We start from the raw sequence: 21619 nt of genomic DNA, 5'->3' as shown, positions 1-21619 counted from the left end.
AAGTAAGGATGCTCGCACGGGGTGGTTCCGGGGCAGGGGGCTTTGAGTATATGTGTTTTTCAATATACATATCATCCCTGAAACATAACCCCCACATAAAATGTGATCGTACTGTACCGGCTAGTATTTTGTTGTAGTTGCTATTTGCAAGCTTGCAGCTCATGTTGGGGTGGTCTTAGCACTCTGTGTTTTGTGGCATGTTGGCTAGTAACCAGCACACACACCAACGTTTTGGCTTTGCATACAGACGAGACTCGTGGGATTGAGGAGGAGCCGACCCACCTTCCACTGGTGGTTTGTGTGGACAAACTGACCAAGATCTACAAGACAGACAAGAAGTTGGCTTTGAACAAGCTGAGCCTCTACCTCTACGAGAACCAGGTGGTCTCTTTCCTGGGCCACAATGGAGCTGGCAAGACCACAACCATGTAAGTGTGTCAGCTTGGGTTTTGGTGAGCACCAAAATCACAAAACTGCAGGATGGCAGGGGCCGGGTGGCAGGGAGGGGCCAAAGTCCATCAGATACCTTGCTAAATCTGTGCAGATTCTGCCAGTGAGAAAGGAAACTGCCCCAATTATCTTTCTCCTCCGGAGCCTTCACCAGTGTGGCTCATCTCTGCCTCTTGGCCTCCCTCTTCTCCTGCTTCAGCTTCTGCCTCCGACTCTGGACTTCTCTCTGCCACGGACTCTCACCTCTCACTAAACCCTGTTACCCCTTCAGCTTCCAATACTTCCCCTTGCCTCTTTTTTCTCCCTGTGACCACTCACTGTTGTCCTACCACCAATCCCTGGACTCTAAGCCTTCCTCTGGTGGTTCCCCAGCTGGTTCCTGTTAGGGAATCATTCTTCCAGAAACAAGTAGAAAGTTTCTAAAAGGTTCCAGAGTTTTCCTGTACATATGGGAGTGGCACTCTGAGCCTAATTAGCATCAGCTGGAAGTGCCAATCAGAAGAAGACCACTCGGCTTCGTTTTTGCAGACGCCTGATGGCAGGTGTCTGACGAAAGAGTGCTGCCTGTAAAATCTGTTGAAGGACCGTTCCTGTAATTTACGAATTAAATCAGTAAATTCCTGTAATTTACGAAGTAAATAAGAGAGACTTTTGTTTGAAAGTGTGCTGTTAATTGCTGTTTATTTTAACCATCGAAAATGTATTTGCTACCATAATGCTTGTACCCGGTCTGGGAATAACACCTCTTGACTGAGACTTCACAGAGTTTGTGAGTCATCTTTAGAACAACTTTTGTTATTGTCCACTGCTTCCAGGAAGATTGCTCTGCTAAACAGTTTAAAAGAGTATCTGTGCAGCGAAAGTGTGTGGACAGTAACCTCTAATAGTTCCTTCCACCACTCCTGCATCCAGCCAGTCCATGACATGCAAATACCAATAATAACAACAATATTAACAGCAGGAGCCCTTTCCAGTCCACTCCTAAAGGCCTGTTGAAATAAAAAAGTCTTCACCTGCCGGCAGAAGGACAGCAAGGAGAGAGCCAGCCTAATTTATCAAATACAATGAAATGAAATAATGAAATGAAATGAAATGAAATAATGAATCACCTTGTGGCCCCTTCTCTTTGCCCCTGTGCTGATGGGCTGCAGGTGGGTGTGGCTTAATGACGTCTCTCCCTCCCTTCCCTCTTAGGTCCATCCTGACAGGCCTCTTCCCTCCAACCTCTGGCTCGGCTACCATTTATGGCCATGACATCCGGACGGAGATGGATGAGATTCGGAAGAACCTGGGCATGTGCCCGCAGCACAACGTGCTTTTTGACAAGCTGACTGTGGAGGAGCACCTGTGGTTCTACTCGCAGCTCAAAGGCATGGCAGAAGAGGAGATACGCAAGGAGATGGACAAGTAGGCAGGCTCAGCCCATCCCTCTCCTCTGCACCAGACACTTCCTCTGCAGTCAACAGACCATTATAACATTTTATAGCAATTAATAGATTTAATGAAAAATATACATTAATTCAACTAAAAATGATAATAATGCTAAGCAGTATATTTTATATATATATATGGCAATCATGGGTAGTCTAATGATAACGGCTGTATCCAAAAACATTGCCACTTGCTCTGGGATTGGCTAATTGAAGCGGAGCGAGCCTAAGAGATTCAGCAGAGCAGTAAGGGAGGGAGTGTGTAATGGGATATATATATAGACCTTAGAATTCCTATAACAGACTAGATGACCCTTGGGATCCCTTCCAACTCTGCGATTCTATGATTCTATCTCATGTTTGGCAATCAACCCTGGCAGGGGAGGGAACCCCAGTGGCTGGCAGGAGCAGTGTCCCATGGCTACGTAGGTTGGGGTTGAAGACCTGCGCATGCACCCAGAATTCAGAAATGGTGCACATATGGTTAACCTCATCCTCAGGCCTCCCATATTATTATTTGTACAACCCCAGACATTAATCCTGTCTGCCCCAACCCAGTGCCCTTGATGAGGACGCAGATGTTTTGGCGTGCCACTTTGTAGCCTAAAACACCAGATTAAGGGGCGGGGAGACACAAACCAGGTTGGAGTAGGCTCAATTAATCATACTTTGGAGTGGAGAGAGGGAAGGCCAGCATTTGGGAGAGGGGCAAAGGGAATGCTATCCTCCTCCCATCCCTTTGTGGAGGAGCCTACAAAGTTCTAGGGTCGGACTTGGCCACTTTGGAAGACTAAACCCCCCCTACCCATGTCATTGTGTTCCTCCAGGATGATTGAAGACCTGGAGCTGACCCACAAGTGCCACTCCCTGGTGCAGACGCTGTCAGGAGGGATGAAGAGGAAGCTGTCGGTGGCCATTGCCTTTGTCGGAGGGTCCCGGGCTGTCATCTTGGATGAGCCCACTGCTGGCGTGGACCCCTATGCACGGAGAGCTATTTGGGACCTCATCCTCAAATACAAACAAGGTAAGCAAGATAAATGGGTGCTGCCTCACTCTGCTGGGGCTTGACAGGTGGGGTGCACCAGCTACCAACCCACATCGTTTAAAGCCCTATGTGGCCTAGGACCCACGTACCTACGGGGCCGCCTCTCCTGGTATGCCCCGCGGAGGACCTTAAGGTCCACAAATGACAACACTTTGGAGGTCCCAAGCCGCAAGGAGGTTAGATTGGTCTCAACTAGGGCCAGGGCCTTTTCAGTACTGGCCCTGACTTGGTGGAACGCTCTGTCCCAAGAAACTAGGGCCCTGCGAGACTTGACATTTTCTGCAGGGCCTGCAAGACAGAGCTGTTCCACCTGGCCTTTGGTTTGGATTCAGTCTGACCCTTATGTTTCCCTCCCCTTACGGTTTTGATCCATGGGCTACTTTTAAAATGAGGCTGCATTTTTAAATTGCATTTTAACCTGTATTTTAAATTGTCTTGTTGTCTTTTTCCCCTATTATGTTTTTATTGTAATTTTACTGGTGTTAGCCACCCTGAGCCCAGCTCTGGCCAGGGAGGGCGGGGTATAAATATATATATATTTTAATTTATTATCATCATCCTTTTTCCTTCCCTTGTGTCAGTTCGGCTGACCTTTCTGGAATGGGGTGGGGTGGGGTGGAGCCAACACTGCAAAGCGTCTTGGCACTGCTTTAAATGCACAGTGTGAATGTGAGCCTTGGGGTGGACAACTAGTTCATATTTGTATCAATAAGGATCTTAGAGTCAATCTTAGGGTTGGAAGGGACCCTGAGGGTCACCTAGTCCAACCCCGTGCAGTTTAGGACTCTCAGCTAAAACATCCCTGACAGATGGCCGTCCAACCTCTGCTTAAAAACCTCCAGTGAAGGTGAGTGCATGATGCAGAAGATTGTATTTCTCCAGAACATTGTGGTTAAGGAATGTGTCCTTTTGTGAGGGGCTGTTGCCCTGTCCTTTGTGACTCTGTGACAGCCCCTTTATCTAACCCTCACCCTTTCCCCACAGGAAGGACCATCCTCCTGTCCACGCACCACATGGATGAGGCTGACCTCCTGGGTGACCGCATCGCCATCATCTCTCATGGGAAGCTGAAGTGCTGTGGGTCCCCCCTCTTTCTGAAGAGCACCTACGGTGACGGGTACAAGCTTACCGTCGTTAAGAAGCAGTCGGACGCCCGAGCCAATGCTGGTCAGTGTTGAGCATCATGGTTTCAGGGGCTCCAGAACCAGACAACCGTTACTTGTTTAAAGAGCAATTTGACTCTGGCCACCCTTGTTTGTTTGTGCTCAGTTTCTAATACTCGGGTGCAGACTGCCCCTATACATGGAGGTTCCATATAGCAGTTTGCATTAGTGGTTGTTGATAGGCTGCTCCTCCTCATCTTCCTGTCCCACATCTTTGTCTAGTTTCCACTTAAAGCCACCTCAGATGGAGGTCTTTATTGGACCACGCAAATCCCATCAGGCTTTTCTGTGTTGTGTGAGGAAGTACTTATTTTTATCTTTCCTGGTTTTATATGCCATCAGTTTTTTATTGGGTGACACTCCCCAACTATTCTGGGCCCACCAACCCATAAGGATGGAAAGCCATACTTTGGGATGGTTAACTATCTCTAAATATAGGAAGCCTTCCTCTTTGGCCAGGTTTAATTGATTAGATGGAAGATGCAGTAAAAACCCAATGGCTGCTGCCCTTGTGACAACTGTTCTATCTAGCATGTCCATTTCTACTGTAGTTTCTGTCAAGGGGCTAGGAAAGGCCTAATACACCCCATCAAACACTCCCTCCCCTGTTGCTCTGCTGAGTCTCTTATGGTCACTCTGCTTCAGGGTCAACCACAGTGCAGGTGACAATGTTTTTGGATACAGCCGTTCTCATTAGAGAAAGTGAATAGAGAAGAGTTTTCTCCCTCCCTCATGACACCAGAACTTGTGGACATCAAATGAGGTTGGATGTTGGACCATTCATGTCGGAAGAAAGTACTTATTCACGCAGCACATCGTTATAAACTGTGGAACTCCCTCCTGCAGGGGACAGTGATGGCCACCAACTTGGATGGCTTTAAAAGAGGATTCATGGAGGAGAGCAATGCTATGAATGACTACTAGCCACAATGGCTCTGCTCTGCTTCCATGGTCAGAGGCAATAAATGCTTCTGAATCCCAGTTTCTGGAAACCACAGGAGGGGAGGGAGAGGGCTCTTGTGCTCATGTTTTGCTCGCGGGTATCCCATTGAAGAATCTGCTTGACCACCATGAAAACAGGATGCCAGACTAGATGTGCCACTGGCCAGATCCAACAGGCTATTCTTATGTCCTTACGTGCTTATGATATGCATATGTGTATTTTTGTTAATGTTCCTGGTTGTAAACTGATATAAGGTGACAGCAAATAAATAATCTTTTTCTCCTTCTCCCCCGTCCCCTCCTCTTTGTTTAGACTCTGGGCAGACCCACAGCTCTCCCTGCCAGTCTTCCATCAGCCCTTGCTCCGAAGCACGAGTCACACAGTTCATCAAGAAGTATGTTGCTTCCTGCCTCCTCATCTCTAACACCAACACAGAGCTCTCCTACATCCTCCCCAGTGAAGCAGTCAAGAAGGGCTGTTTCGAAAGGCTCTTCCAGGTACTAGGCAGCTGGTGAATAAACAAAAGGGGGGGGGGTGTGGACAGGACTGGTTGTCTGGCATCCATCTGTCTCATGGGACAATGGAGGAGTGCACTTGGGGGTGAAGTCAAACCATTGAAGAGTTGCAGCGCCTGCTATGGCTGTGGAGACTGATATGGGAGAGACATGTTTTGTTGCAGCTGGGACAATGGAAGGTGCCCAGTTGTGCTGCTGCAGTTGCACCAGGGTGTTTATTCTTTCTGTGTTCCTCCCAGCTGTCATTCCTCCTCTGGACACTGCTGTGGATGCACGACCTGATTGTCTGTCTCCAGGCACTGTGGTCATTTGCAAGTGATTCCTATATGGGGGGGGGGCATTAATGTTGCCAGCCTTCATGTCCCATTTGCAGACATCTTTAAATTGGGGCCCAAAGGGTTTGGTTTAAATTTTGGATCTGTAGTGACACCCTCAAAGGCCTGGGCTTGTGAATTACAGGGCTTTGGCAGTTGTTTGGTAGGCACTTAAGAAATGTTTTAAAACAATAATGGATTGTTCGTTGGTTTTCTTGTTTGCTTATTGCATAAAACCTAGATGCCGCTTGATTGCAAAAAAAAAGCGGCCCCTCAAAGCATTTTTTTAAAGATAATAAAATTATCAATGAGAAAGATTAACTGCTATAAATCAAAGCTTTCAAAAAGTTAAAACAGTAGACTAAACTCACCTCAACTTTCTAAACATCTGGGTAGGCTTATTTTAACAAGAATGTTTTTGGTAGGAACCGAAAAGAGTACATACGGTGAAGGTGTCTGATCTCTGTATTCCTGCATTGAGATCTCCACTTCTTTCTCCAGCAAACAGAAATTTGCCTTCGAGATTGCCTTGTCCCATGCCCACTCAACCACTTCTATTTGCAGAACCAGCACAGTTACAGTTCCCACATAATATTCATTCTGCACTTGCAAGAAAGTGATCTTTTAGTGTGGCAGCACCCACACACTTCGGAACTCCCCGCCTGTTGACATCTGGCAGACTCCTCCACTGTACTTGTTTTTGGCACTCACTAACATCTTTTGTTTAGATGAGTCTACCCAAATATGTAGAACATTGACATGTGTTTTAATGCAGTTTTTAGAGTATCAGTAATTTTAATTATTTTTTGAATGTTTCAAATAGATGTTTTATTCTTTTTGTGAACTGTTTTACAAGCAGCCTATGTGAACCCAATAATTAGGTCATGGACAATAGCTCATCGCCTCTGTTACTCTCCCCAGCAACTGTTACTCGGAGGTAGACTGGCTCTGAATGTGGAATACTCTATAGCTATCATGACTAGGAGCCATTGATAGCCTTCTCATCCGTGATTTATTTTATTTTTTAGCACGCGGTGCTTTTTTATAGAAAAAAGGTACCAGTTCTCACTATGAAGTTGTTAGATTAAGTGCCACACCTTTAACATGGGGCGGGGTTGTGGGTACTGCATACCCTCAAGTACCCCAAAAAGAAGAAGAAAAAGGACTGCTAGCACCCTTTAAATCAGTGGCTATCAGCACGTCTTGTGGCTGTGAATTCCAAAAGGTAGTTGTGCATTGTCTGAAGAATGTGGAAGGCAAGATCAGGGCCTGCTCCAGTCAGGCTTTCCCCTCTTTCTGCAGAGCCAACTGCTACCATATTAAATGTGGAAAGGAGCATCTGATGGCAGCCAACACCTGCTTCGGTGTTCACTTTTGTGAACGTGTGGTGCCTGGTGCATCTGTTGCATTTTTCCTAAATGTAGTTAGCTGCTTTGGAAGACTCTAGTTGAAAAGCAGGATACAAATCTGCTAAATAAATGAATGTGTAGCTTCATTTTGCCCATCCCAACAGGACAGGTGTTCCACAAATAACATCATACCATGACATGGAAACCTTGTGCCTGGGTGGTGTGCTCAAAGAAGGATGCTCTTGGCTGATCAGAATATTCTGACTATTAGCAGTGTGTGGTGCCTAGTGGAGGTTAGATGGACACACCTGTGTTGACTCCCCTCTGGTTTCCTCCCATTCTGTTTCTTTAGCACCTGGAGCACAGTTTGGATGACCTAGACCTGACCAGTTTTGGGCTGATGGACACCACCCTGGAAGAGGTTTTCCTCAAGGTCTCAGAGGAAGACCAGTCTCTGGAGAACAGTGATGTTGGTAAGAATCATAGAATTGTAGAGTTGGAATGGACCCTGGGGGTCATCTCATCCAACCCCCTGCAATGCAAAATCTCAACTAATGCGTCCATGACAGATGGCCTCCAAACCTCTGCTTAAAAACCTCCAAGGAAGGACACAACCTCCCGAGGGAGAACGTTCCACTGTGAGAACATTAATCTTATTTTCTTATCTGGGTTTAGACTGAACCTCTTCATGTTTCAATGTCACATCCAAACACATACTGTGGACCTGTAATAGCAAGTCTCTACCTGATGCTTTGCTTTGTTTTGTTTTGTTGTAAAGTATTTCAATTACTTTGTGAACTTAAGAAAGGTTTAAGAAAAAGGAACCTGCTCATTTTGAACAAACTGTAAAACCAAATAAAAAGGTTACTGAACTGTAGCTCATAAAATTGACTTTGTACATACTGTTGGGCTCAAACCAAACCCTATTTTCCACTACTCCGCTGTAATCTGAGCTTTTTTGGGGGGTTGGTAATCCATCAGAGCAAATTTTGTCTCTTAAGGGCGGGGGGGAAGCAAGCGGTTGTCTTGAGAGCCTCTCAGGGCATGCTTCTGTGACTGCACTGAATAAATAACCTTCACTCTTTCTCCATCCCTTACAGATGTGAAAGAGTCCCAAAAGGACAGCTTCCCTCTGCCTGACTCCCAACTGGGCCCCAAGGCTGAGGCTAACGGGGAACTCCTCCTAGGGGCAGAGACGCTCGAGAAGCCTGAGGCAGACCAGGGGAACCTGCGGGCCTGCTCCCAGCTCACCCAGTCTCAGACGTCACTGCAGTCATCGTCCTCAGCCGGCTCTGTGAGAGGCGATGAAGGTGGGGCTTATTCGGAGTTCTATGGGGATTACTCTCCGTTGTTTGATAACCCGCAAGACCCTGATAACGTCAGTCTGCAAGGTTTGTAACACGTGAGAGACCTTGCGTGTTCCCCACCCCGGGAGGAGGGCACCGTGGTGTGGCGGGGTGGGGGTGGGGAAGAGATCCTACACTGTGGCTGCAGAGGTGTGAGGGGAGAATGTCTCACCTGGAAACCTTAAGGATTTGGGGCCGTGGGCCTAGAATCATAGAACCATAGAAGAGACCCCAAGGGTCATCCAGCCCAACCAGTGTGAGAGCAAGTGTGGTGTAGTGGTTAAGAGCGGTAGTCTCGTAATCTGGGGAACTGGGTTCGCGTCTCCGCTCCTCCACATGCAGCTGCTGGGTGACCTTGGGCCAATCACACTTCTCTGAAGTCTCTCAGCCCCACTCACCTCACAGAGTGTTTGTTGTGGGGAAGGAAGGGAAAGGAGAATGTTAGCCGCTTTGAGACTCCTGAAGGGGAGTGAAAGGCGGGATATCAAATCCAAACCAATGCAGGAATCTCAGCTAAAGCAATGGAATTTTCCAATTACCGTATTTTTCGCTCTATAAGACGCACCAGACCATAAGATGCACCTAGTTTTTGGAGGAGGAAAACAAGGAAAAAATATTCTGAATCCCAGAAGCCAGAACAGCAAGAGGGATCGCTGTGCAGCAATCCCTCTTGCTGTTCTGGCTTCAGCGATAGCTGCGCAGCCTGCATTCGCTCCATAAGATGCACACACATTTCCCCTTACTTTTTAGGAGGGAAAAGGTGCGTCTTATAGAACGAAAAATACAGTAAAACCTCAGCAAAATACACAACAGGCATTTTCCATTTCAGTGTCCATTAAACCATTATACTTAACATGATGGGACTCAGCTACAAGTGCTTTCACCCTAACAGGGTGTGGAGCTAGCACCTAGAATCATAGAATTGGAAGGGACCCCCAGGGTCATCTAGTCCAACCCCCTGCATTGCAGGAATCTCAGCTAAAGCATCTTTGACAGATGGCCATCCAAACTCTGCTTAAAAACCTGCAAGGAAGGAGAGCCCACTACTTCCCGAGGGACACCGTTCCACTGTCTAACACCTCTTACTGTCAGAATGTTTTTCCAGATGTTTAGTCAGAATCTCTTTTCTTGTAACTTGAAGCCCTTGGTTTGAGTCCTACTCTTCAGAGCAGTAAAATGAGCTTGTTTCCCCCCATATTCCATGTGATAGCCCTTAAGATATTTGAAGATGGCTATCATATCTCCTCCCAGTCTTCTCTTCTCCATGTTAAACAAACCCAACTCCCTCAATCTTTTCTCATAAGGTTTGGTTTCCAGGCCCCTGGTCATCTTGATTTCATCTTTCTTAAATTGTGGTTCCCAGAACTGGACACAGGACTCCAGGTGTGGTCTGACCAAGGCAGAATAGAGTAGTACTATTATTTCTCTTGATCTGGGACACCTTACATTTATTCCTGTTTAAATTGATTTTGTTAGATTGGGCCCTGTTCTCCAATCTGTTAAGATCATTTTTAATTCCAATTCTGTCTTCTGTGGCATTAGCTACCCCTCCCAGTCTGGTGTCATTTGCAAATGACATTCCCTAAATTCCTTCATCATAAGTCGATTATAAAGATGTTGAACAACAACAGGCTCAGGACAGAACCTTGCAGAACTGCACTTGTCACCTTTTTCCAGGATGACAAGGAACCACTAATGGTGGTTTGGGTTTGGTCAGTAAACCAGCTACGAATCCACCTAACAATTACCTCATGCACCCCACATTTTACCAGCTTCCTTGCAAGGATATCATGGGGGACTTTGTCAAAATCAAGATTTTGAAATCAAGATACACTTAACTCCATCAAAAAAAGAAATGAGAATCGTCTGGCATGACTTGGTTTTGAGAAACCCATGTTGAAAAGCATCCCATGCTTAGAAAAGCATCGTTTTCTGAGTGCTCACAGACCAAATGTTGAATTATCTGTTCAATGACCTTTTCTGGTATTGATGTCAAGCTCACTGGTTGATAGTTATCCAGGTCTTCTTCTCCCTTTTTGAAAATGAGGACAACATTTGCCTGCCTCCAGTCTGCAGGGGCCTCAGCTGTTCTCCAAGAAGTCTCAAAGACAAAGGCATAGGCAAAGGCTCTGAGATTTCACCTGCAATCTCCTTTAGTGTACCCTTGGGTGCAGCCAGGGGTGTAGTGCCCGGTATGTGTGTACGCCCCCCCCCCCCGGCGGGAATGGAGGCCACCATTGGTCAGGGCGTGGAACAGGGCACCCTCAGTGCCCCATCAACGTCTGTGCTCTGTCCCCACCTGTGCCATCAGCCAGTGGGCAGAGGGCGAGGCTCAGGGTGTGAAAAGCACCCTCCACACCCTGCTCCTCCCTTGACTGGCGCTCAGTCAGAGGCGGGGGCTGGGTGAGCGCAAGGAGGGAGTCTGAGGTGGGTCTGATGCTGTTTTTTTTAGAGGGAGGGATCTGTAAGATAAGCTAACAGATTGGTTTGTGAGGCTGCTTCTGCTTGCTCCCCCTGGTGGGCAGGTGGGGAGTGTTGGTTATTTATGGACACCAGACTAACTGAAACATAAAAAGCCCAGACCTCTGCCCCAAGGGGCTTCCAGTCTAAATATACGAGAGACCACTTCCTGCTCTGCAGACCCTTCCAGGTGGCCCTCTTGGTAGTTCCACAGCCCTCAGAGGTTTGGAGTGGTGGCCCGAGAGAGGGTCTTCTCTGACCCTGAGCTGTGCAGTTCCCTCCCCAGAAAGTTGTATCTGGCACCCTCGCCATACAGCTTTTGGGGAATGCTAAAGGTGCACCTCTGAACCCTGGCCTTTGACATTTGAGATGTGTTTTTTCAGAACCCACCCTGTTTATGTAAATGCAAAGTGCTCTAACTGTGTGTGTGTGTGTGTGTGTGTGTGTGTGTGTGTGTGTGTGTGTTTTATTCTGGATTTTAAATTGCTGTAATCCACCATGGGGCCTGCTGGGAAATGGTGGGTGACAAATAAAAGTAATAATAATAATAATAATAATAATAATAATAATAATAATAATGCAGCCAACTCACATCTTATGCAGGGGTTACATTTCAAGGATGGCATTTAAGGCCAAAATTGTTCAGTATCAAAGCACCCACTTGGAACTGACCCTGCACAAGCAGACTTGCCTTCTGGTGCCAGTGACCCAAACAAGTATTACCTTCCCCAGCAAGGCATGTAGCTTTTAAGCTCCCTGCCTTGCTTACTGGGCTCTTGGAGGCTCTTGCGGAAACTCAGATAGACCCTTGAGATCTGACAAGAGCTGACCATAGTCTGGTAAGCAAGGAGTAGATCTTAAAAGCTCTTTCTTCGCTGGGCAAACCCTGCACAAAAGAGCTTTTAAAGCTCTCCGCCTTCTGTGCATTTAACCTTTGTGATTTTGAACGGTCAGTCGTCCACCGCGTAAAGTCGAAATTGCACGAATTAAATGTGTGTTAAGTTGTATTAAGTAAAGCATTTTGACAGTGGGGAAGACTGCAGGAGGTGAGAGGGGCAGGGGAAGGCGCAGGACTCAATGCACCACATGAATGCCACTCTATGGGGTACCACTCCTATAGGCCCCGTGTCTCTGGGACTTCCATGTAGGCTCCTCTTCTGCCTGTTTTCGGTAGGTGGGGGTCATATATCTGCCTGCATCCTGTTGTTTTTGGACCCCACCCTACGAGAGAGAGAAAGAGAAGCCTCAGTCTCCCCTCTGCTCTTTCCTGCTGCAGACCCAGAGGCGGATCTGGATGAACATGCGCTGGTGGGTCAGGGAAGCATCAAGCTGGAGGGCTCTTGGCTCAAGCTGCGCCAATTCCACGGGCTCATCGTCAAGCGGTTCCACTGTGCCAAGCGGAACACCAAGGCCCTCTTCTCCCAGATCCTGCTGCCTGCGTTCTTTGTCTGTGTAGCCATGACAGTGGCGCTCTCCGTGCCCGAGATAGGTAGGCGCACTTCATTCTGAAGCAGGCTGTGCCCCCAGCGGTCTCCCAAAATACAGAAGGCCAGATTATTAATTGATTGATTATTTCATTTAGTTTCATTTCATAATATTTATATGCCACTTGATTGTAGAAGACCTTAAAGCAGTTCACACACACACAAAAAGAATAGAACACAGTAAGTTTCTTCACTAAAAAAAAAAAAGTTTTTAAAATAAGCACACCAGCATTCTAAATCTCTGGCTAGGCTTGCCTAAACAAAAATATTTTTAAGCAAGTACCAGAAAGGGTACAGTGGCAGGGAGTTCCAAAGTGTAGGTGCTGCCACACTGAAGATTAAGCCTAGTATACTGTAGAGATGAGAGCACTGGGCTGTTTTAACAGTGGCACCTAGACTGTGGATCTCAGTCCCTTGGAGTAATATGGCTTCCATTGTTCATATTTCTTTTTGGATCTGTTTCAGTTTCAGCGGGGCCTTTGAATTATTGCTACCCTGGTGTTCTAGTTCAGCTGCATGGTCGTCATATTTGTTGTTTGGACTCTGGATTTTAAAACACTTTTACATAAGCTACTTTGAAGGTCTTTGGGATGGGTGCACAGTGTATCTTCTGTTAAAACATCTGCCCTAGATGCTGATATGCTCCTGGGCCAGGTTCAAGGCTCCTGTGTTAATACACAAAGCCCTTGATATGCAAAGCCTTGGGTCCAGGGTCCCTTGAGCACCACCTGGCTGCCAAATTCTACACCAGCTGAAGTTTCTGAACCTTCTTCAAAGGCAGCCCCACATAGACCATGTTGCAGTAAGACTGAGAGTTTAAAAATGAAAAGATGGTGTGTTTTGTGGAAAAACTGGAAGAGATCAGGAAGGGACCAAGAGGTGTTTAGGAGTGGAGTGAATCCATACAATATTGGGGGAAGGATTCATATATCCCCACCCCATGCATTTTAGTGCTTAAATTGGGGGTATCTCTTAGAGCTTCAAAGCAGCTGTAACAAATGTTGTTTGTTTCACAGGAGACCTACCTCCTCTCATCCTCTCGCCATCCCAGTACCACAACTACACCCAACCCAAAGGCAACTTCATCCCATATGCCAACGAGGAACGGCGCGAATACCGGTGAGAGCTCTGTCATTCCACCTTTTCCAGATCTGGACCCAGAAGCCATAGGGACTCTGGTGACGCTTTATTTTTCTGAAAGGTTGCATGCAGAGAAAGAAGAATTTTTTTCCAGCTACAACTTTGTTTGTGATGGGAAAAGAAGCCTGAGTAGGATTTCACATGGGAGTCACCAAGGCAGTAAACGTTCCGAGGCCAGAATATCCAACAGATATTCACTAAATTTTTGTACATCTTAGATATTCCTGAGGGGGTGAGGTACCATCTGTTCTGCATCTTTAATATATTTTCCTTGATGTTATAACACGCCATAAATTTCATATTTGTTCTCCAAAGATTTCCCCATTCGGTCATGATTATTGGGTGGCCAATATCCTGTGCCCATCTAATCATTGTTTTAAAAGATCTTCAGCTCTCTCCCCCACCCGCCTTGCTTTCTAACTGATATTACTCTTTTCTGTGAAGTGCCCTGAGACCTCCGGGTACAGGGTGCAATAATAATAATAATAATAATAATAATAATAATAATAATAATACTCTCTTCTGGCAGGTTCAAGCAGTCAGCAGATGCAAAGCCCCAGCAGTTGGTTGAGACCTTCTACCGTCCCTCGGGGGTGGGGGCCACCTGTGTGCTCAAGACGGCTTTCAACAGCACATTGGACCAGCTGGTGCAGTCCCTGAACCTCAACAGCAACGAGTCGAAGATGCTGGCAGCAAAGTACTTTGATGCTATGTGTGTGGATTCCTTCACCCAGGGCCTGCCCCTCTCCAATTTTGTGCCGCCCCCTCCGTCACCTGCCCCTTCCGACTACCCCTTCTCCCTGGACGAGGACTTGCTGAGGGCCTGGAACTCCACCACTTACCCCTCCACTGTCAGAGGTAAAGTTTGGGAATCTGCCATGTTGGGTTGAAGCTTTGGGTTGAAGATTCAAATTGAGCGGTAGCACTATTAGGGTACCTGGAAGCAGGAGTAGAAAAGGGATTTCAGAGCATGTTGCCAACTGCAGCTAAAATGCCTTACTTACTGGCAAGGCCAGCTCTGGGAGATCTTGTGGGGCCATGCCAGAGCCAACACGCCACAAAGGTCTTGCTCAATAAGCCAGGCTGGGCTCTTAAAAGCTCTTTTTGTGCCGGGAAGATCTTCCATGGATTTAATTTGCACCGTTTTGACAGCCTTTAACTGCACAAGGTTGAAATTGCACAAGTTAAATGCTCATAGTTGTCATCGTACTATATAGATACAGATACAGTGGTACCGCTGGTTGCGAACGGGATCCGTTCCGGAGGCCCATTCACAACATGAATAAAATGCAACCCGCAGCGGTGCGTCTGCACACACACGGGTTGTGATTTGCCGCTTCTGCACATGCACATGACGTCATTTTGCGTGTCTGCGCATGCGCGAGCGGCGAAACCCGGAAGTAACCCTTTCTGGTACTTCCGGGTCGCTGCAGGACACAACCTGAAAAAACATATCATGAAGCAAACGTAACATGAGATATGACTGTATAGCTATTTTTAAAAGAATGCATGGAGGTCCCTTCGTTCTTCAGTTGGGACACAGCACAGGAAGGAATAATCCTTGTTCATAACCCGGCTTCTTTGCTCTTCCCCTCACAGAGACGGTCACTTCTGCCCCATTGCTGGCCAGCATCATCCACGAGCCCATCAAGTGCACTTGCTCTATGCAGGGCACCGGCTTTTCCTGCCCCAGTGGAGTCGGGGGCCACCCACCACAGAGGAAGGTTGTGACAGGCGACATTCTGGTGGACATCACTGGGCGCAACGTCTCAGAGTACTTGCTGTATACGTCAGACCGCTTTCGGCTGCATCGGTAGGGGTGGGTGTGTTGGGGAGGGAGGGGAAGTGAGGCAGCTGTCTGTCTCAAGACAGGGCCTTTTCTGTGGCTGCTCCCATATGGCAGGATCCCCTTCCAAAGGAGGCCAGATTGGCTCCCTCCTTGTTATCCTCCCACCTGGCAGGCTAAGGTGTTGACAGTCAGAGCAAACAGCATTTAAATGCTGGTTTTAAATGTGTTTGAGTGTAATTGTTTTGGCAAATGTGCTTTTTTTGCTTTGCATTTTGCAATGGTGTTTTTAAATACTAGAAGGCACCTTGAATTCCAACTTAGGAGAAGAGTGAGGTATAAATGCAATAAATAATAGTAATCTGTCTCTGCCATTTTGTTTTGGTTTGCTCAGTCTGAGGGCAGCCTAGGCAGCAGTGGAGGCTGGTCCATGAGGTCCACCAGCTTTAGTCTGCCCTCACCTAGCTCCTCACCTGCCTGCCTTTTTACAACTAGCCAAAGGGTCGTTTGGGCCCTGGCTTCACCGCTTTTGACCCTACCAGTCCCAATAGGCCACATGGCCCCACTGCGCCTCAGTTTTGCAAAATTTAAACCCTTTGTACCGGTGTGAGCTCTGCATTTCTGCTCTCCTGTCTGTTCTCGCACAGGTACGGAGCAATGACCTTTGGCAATCTCCTGAAATCCATACCAGCATCCTTTGGGGCCAAAGCTCCTCCCATGGTGCAGAAGATTGCTGTTCGGAGAGCTGCCCAGGTATTCGCTTTTTAAAATAAAAATATTTCTATAGCCTGCCCTTCATCGATGCAGATACTCGATAAAGTAGCAACCACCACCATGAAATAAATAAAGCAGCTGCAGCCAGCAGAGCAGGCTAAATGTGGAACCAAAGGTAGGAGGACCCTAGTTGTCCTTCTGTTTCATTTTGATCAGAATAGAGATACATCTTCAGTATAGTAGATAAGGATGTTGGGCCAGAACCTGGTGCACCCCAGAGGTTTTGGACTACAACTCCCAGGCAGCACAGCCATGCTGGAGTAGATAATACAGCTTTGCTTGTTGGAGGGTGATGGGAATTGTAGTCCAAAGGCATCAGGTTGGAGAAGGCTGTAGTAGTGTGTGTGTGTGTGTGTGTGTGTGTGTGTGTGTGTGGTTTGGGAGCTGCACGGCCAGGGAAAAAACAATGCTGTCCAGGGTTGTAAAGACTGCAGAGAGAATAATTGGGTGCACTCTTCCCACCTTGGATCAAATCTATGCTGTCAGGTGCCATAAGAAAGCTGCAGAGATAGCGCAGGATAGTGCCCACCCCAGAAATGATCTCTTTCAGCAATTCTGGTTCTAAACGCAATATAAGGAGTCTCTATAGTATATTGTATTTTAAAATAGGGTTTCAGAGTTTTTAGGGGTTTTTGAATGTCTTACATAGATTTTTCAATTTCATTGTTCTGTATGGGACAATGACAATAAAGATATCGTATCGTATTGTATCGTAAAGCCAGGATGGTTTGGGTTCATATCTCAGATCAGCCATGAAGCTAATTGGGAGGCTTTAGGGCAATCACAGTATTTTGCATAACCTACCCCTCCAGATTGCTGCGTAGATAAAATGTGGCTGCTGGTCTGTGCTCCTGTTAACAGAAGAGCAGCTTTGCTCAGAAATATTTAATCTCTCTCCCCCATATCTCTCTTTGCCCAGGTTTATTACAACAACAAGGGCTACCACAGCATGCCTACGTACCTCAACACCCTCAACAATGCCATCCTCCGTGCCAACCTGCCCAAGACCAGGGGGAACCCCGCTGCCTATGGTGAGCCAGTCAGCCCTTGTGTGTTGAAATTGGGGAGCAAGTTGAAAGGCAGAAGATAGGGCTGTATTTAAACTTCTGGACGTAGCTAGATTTCGTTGTATTTGTTGATTTCCACTTAGTTACTCTTAACACTGTGATGGTAAAGGTCTGTTTAATATTTTAGGAGGCCTCTTGCAAGTGTGCCTCTCTGCTCCTTACATCGGTTTTGGATGGTCCATCTGTGGAAGATGCTCTTTGATCAGAAAGATGTTGAAAAGAAAAGATTCTAGGAAAAGAAGCTTGTGCCTGCAGGGGCTTACTCGAATGGCTCTTACTTTGCGGAATGGGAGCACCATGTCAAAGGAGTATCTTGCTTGTAGGCCTTTCACAGCCTGGTGCTCCGCCCCCCCCCCCAAATGTTTTGGACCACAGATCCCATCAGCCCCAGCCAGAATTTCTTGGTTGGGGCTGATGGGAATTGTAGTCCAAAACATCTGAAAAGCGCCAGATTGGAGATGGCTGGTTTTGGCTACAGCTTCTTGCCATTCTGGAGTGCAAAGCAGTTCATCCAATTCCTGTTCTTCTTCTCATACATTCCAGGTATCACCCTGACCAACCACCCGATGAACAAAACCAGTGCCAGCCTCTCCTTGGATTACCTGTAGGTATCCATTTATTTACCTTTGCTTCAAATTTTAAACTGAAATCGGGAGTGAGTGGGTTTGGTTCTTTAAACCGAGAGTGTGCTACGTGCTTTTTCTTTCCTTTTTAAAAAGAGAATAATAATTTTATCATTTATACCCTGCCAATCTGGTTGGGTTTCCCCAGCAGAATAGTATAAACAAATGGGTAAGAGGAAGAGATGGCAGAGTTGCCTTCATCCCCTCCTTTGTTTATATTATTCTGCAGCTCCTCACAGCCCTAGTCAACATGGCTGTGGTCCCCTCAGCCATATTATCCTATGGCCATGTTGGCTCATGAGTGTTGTGGTCCAAAACGTCTGGAGGATACTAGGTTGGGAAAGGCTGAATTGAAGGGGTCAGCTCAGGAGTATACATGCTTTGTTTGCAGAAGGACATGGGTCCCATCGCCAGCAAAGTCTCTTGGATAGCAGGCAACAGGAAGACTCTTCTTTCTTCCTGAGACCCTAGAGCAGGGTGGTTCAACCCATGAGGCCTTTTTTTGGCAGCTCTTGGTGGGTGTGGAGGACTCCCTGGTCCTGAATGGGGTAATTGTGCCCCTGAAGGACCAGGTGCACAGCCTGGGAGTCATTCTGGACTCACAGCTGTCCATGGAGGCACAGGTCAATTCTGTGTCCAGGGCAGCTGTTTATCAGCTCCATCTGGTATGCAGGCTGAGACCCTACCTGCCTGTGGACTGTCTCACCAGAGTGGTGCATGCTCTGGTTATCTCTCGCTTGGACTACTGCAATACGCTCTATGTGGGGATACCTTTGAAGATGACCTGGAAACTACAACTAATCCAGAATGCGGCAGCTAGACTGGTGACTGGGAGCGGCCGCCGAGACCATATAACAGCGGTCTTGAAAGACCTACACTGGCTCCTAGTACGTTTCCGAGCACAATTCAGTGTTGGTGCTGACCTTTAAAGCCCTAAATGGCCTCGGTCCAGTATACCTGAAGTATCCACCTCCATCATTCTGCCCGGACACTGAGGTCCAGCGCCGAGGGCCTTCTGGCGGTTCCCTCGCTGTGAGAAGCCAAGTTACAGGGAACCAGGCAGAGGGCCTTCTCAGTAGTGGCACCCACCCTTTGGAATGCCCTCCCACCATAACTACCAAACTTTTAGAAGACATCTGAAGGCAGCCCTTTTTAGGGAAGCTTTTAATGTTTAATAGGTTATTGTATTTTAGTGTTTTGTTGGAAGCTGCCCAGAGTAGCTGGGGAAACCCAGCCAGATGGGCGGGGTATAAATAATAAATTATTATTATAAAAAACATCTTAAAGCCTTAAACATTTACTTTTTGTGTCATGTGTTGTTAACAAAGCACATACATCTGTTTGTGCATTAAATTTGTTAAATAATTGATTATATTAAATCTATTACTAGTGTGTTTAGTTATACATATTTAACTAAATATATTGTGTATATTAAATAATATTAAATATATTGTGAACACTTTAATTTACAATATGGATGTTTAACTCGGTGTGTGGCCTCTGCAGGTTCTATGTCAAAGTATTCTTACAGCCCACTTGGTATGAAAAGTTGGACTGCCCTGCCCTAGAGAGATTTGCTGCCAGCCAAAGTAGATTATCATGGAGTAGATGGACAAATAGTCTGGCCTGGTCTAAGGCAGCTTCTGGTGTTGCTTAGCAGGTTGGCCCCCATCAAATAAACTACCTTTAGTCTGCAGTGCCAGTCACACGTATTGGAACTCATTGGGGCTTGCCCCTGTGTTGATGGGCAGGGCTTTGCACTATAGATTTGTCCTACCAGTTAAGCAGATCAGAGGCCGTCACACTCATTTAGAAACGCAGGTTTCTTGCTACCTAGTCCCCACAGCCTATAGCAGATTGCATAATAGTGCCTGGATTTATTGCCCTGTGTCTTTCTCCTCCTTTCTCTGGCCAACCATAGCCTGCAGGGCACCGACGTGGTTATCGCCATCTTCATCATTGTGGCCATGTCCTTTGTGCCGGCCAGCTTCGTGGTCTTCCTGGTGGCAGAGAAGTCCACCAAAGCCAAGCACCTCCAGTTTGTGAGCGGCTGTGACCCAGTGATCTACTGGCTGGCCAATTACGTCTGGGACATGGTATCTTCATAAAGCTTTTGTTGTTGTTGTTGTTGTTGTTTTATTTTATTTTTTTAATATTTATTAAGGTTTTATAAAAGAAAAAACACATAATAACCAAAAAAAAAATTAGGAAACACCTAAACCAAAATACACATACAACGAATCAGAAAAACAAAATACACACAGAACAGATCAGAAAAACAAGATACAGAAAAAATAAGATTTCTTCCAACGAAAAAAATAAAAACTAAAAGCTCCATCTTTTAAATTCATGATTAATTAACTATCTTTCTTGACTTCCTCACTCCTCCCTTTTTTGTGTTCCTCTTTACCCAATCTGATACAGCAAATCCTTACCCTCTTTCAGAACTCATTTCTAATTATTAAAATCATTCTATTATGTCTCCGATCTTTCCTCCTTATGTTTAAACACCTTTAACAAGTTATTTAAACAAGTGTTATTTTAAATCTGATCCAGAAAAGCAGTTTGTGTTCTCACTTGGTTGGTTGGTTGGTTGGTTGGTTGGTTGGTTGGTTGGTTGGTTGGTTGTAGCATTTCTACTCTGCTGTTCAGCCATAAAGACTCCTTAAGTGCCTTATATACAATCAGTTGAAACAAGAAAGTCCCTGCCCCGGCAGGCTTACAGTCTTAAAAAGGGGGGAAAGCACAACACACAAGGGGAAAGGGGCAGGGAGAGAAGGTGGGGGGATTAAGCTCAGACACTAATTCAGGGTTTACCTCGCCTGGGCCAGTTCACTCCAGCAGAGATCCCTCCATGGGCCGGATTGCGCATGCGATTTCTAGCGTCTGCGCAGATGTGGTTTTTGGCACCATGGAAGCGAGTCCCCGTGCCGTGCTGCACCAGTTTAGCGCAGTGCACTGAGACTCACTGAGCGAGTGGCTCGGTTCGGGGGCAGCTCGTGGGCTGGTTAAACGATCCCTATGGGCCGCTTGTGGCCCATGGGCCTTAGGTTGCCGGCCCCTGCACTAATTCTTCAACAGTTGTTCTTATAATGACCAGCTGGCACAGTTCAGCGGCAAGAGGCGTCTGGTGGAGCTGGGCTTTTGGCAAAGCTGATGAAAGGAAACTTCTGCTTCCTATTCCTCCTGCTGAGGAAGGCCTGGTGGAGTGGCTGCCCCCAGGTGACAAGTCAGGGGAGAGGAGCTGGCCTCTCACATCAGAGCCAATTCTTGTGTAGCCAGGTTGGGGAAAGCCTTCTCCTGGTATGTCTTGAAGTTGCTGAGAATCAGACTAATATTGTTATTCAATTTGTGTGCTGCCCTTCGTCAGAAAGCCAGAGGCCAGTTTATAAAATGCAACACAAACGTTGCCACATAATATCTGTGCAGCTTAAAACCCAGGGCAATTATATAAACACAATTTATAGCAGTAAGAAATGTATTGTGAAATGCAGATTCTCTTCAAAAGCAGCAGCAGTAGCATAAAAATTAAGGGATCAGAAAATCAGCAGCAGGGTATCTAAAATGCAAAAAGCAGTTGCACAAATACATAATCTCCTTTCTATGCAAAAGCGGCTCTTGGTTCTGGCTGCCCACAGAAAATGAGAGACCCTCCCGGCCTCTCACCCTGGGAAATATTCACTTCTTTGACTCTCACTCAGGGTCCTTCTGCTTTCTGTCTGCTGTTTTC

The 21619-nt window shown here is 46.6% G+C and overlaps 1 protein-coding gene across 3 annotated transcripts in view; it reads left to right on the top strand.

The window, feature by feature from the left end:
* ABCA2 (ATP binding cassette subfamily A member 2) overlaps positions 1–21619 on the top strand; it is a 106295-nt gene that overhangs the window by 66028 nt on the left and 18648 nt on the right. For 2 of the 3 annotated variants that reach the window (XM_081847397.1, XM_081847398.1), the window contains 15 exons: positions 248–428; positions 1645–1857; positions 2708–2904; positions 3910–4092; positions 5344–5528; positions 7562–7682; positions 8310–8600; positions 12292–12504; positions 13516–13618; positions 14169–14497; positions 15239–15452; positions 16073–16178; positions 17119–17230; positions 17810–17870; positions 19811–19985. In XM_081847397.1, the coding sequence (XP_081703523.1) occupies positions 248–428; positions 1645–1857; positions 2708–2904; positions 3910–4092; positions 5344–5528; positions 7562–7682; positions 8310–8600; positions 12292–12504; positions 13516–13618; positions 14169–14497; positions 15239–15452; positions 16073–16178; positions 17119–17230; positions 17810–17870; positions 19811–19985 (2684 nt within the window). The remainder of the gene's footprint in view (positions 1–247; positions 429–1644; positions 1858–2707; positions 2905–3909; positions 4093–5343; positions 5529–7561; positions 7683–8309; positions 8601–12291; positions 12505–13515; positions 13619–14168; positions 14498–15238; positions 15453–16072; positions 16179–17118; positions 17231–17809; positions 17871–19810; positions 19986–21619) is intronic. The other variant, XM_081847399.1, reaches the window with a different exon arrangement.

This window comes from Podarcis erhardii (assembly GCF_964252035.2).
Source record: "Podarcis erhardii genome assembly, chromosome: Z".
Classification (NCBI taxonomy): domain Eukaryota; kingdom Metazoa; phylum Chordata; class Lepidosauria; order Squamata; family Lacertidae; genus Podarcis; species Podarcis erhardii.
The sequence above is the reverse complement of the archived record's forward strand: the minus strand, read 5'-3'. Positions and strand labels throughout refer to the sequence as shown.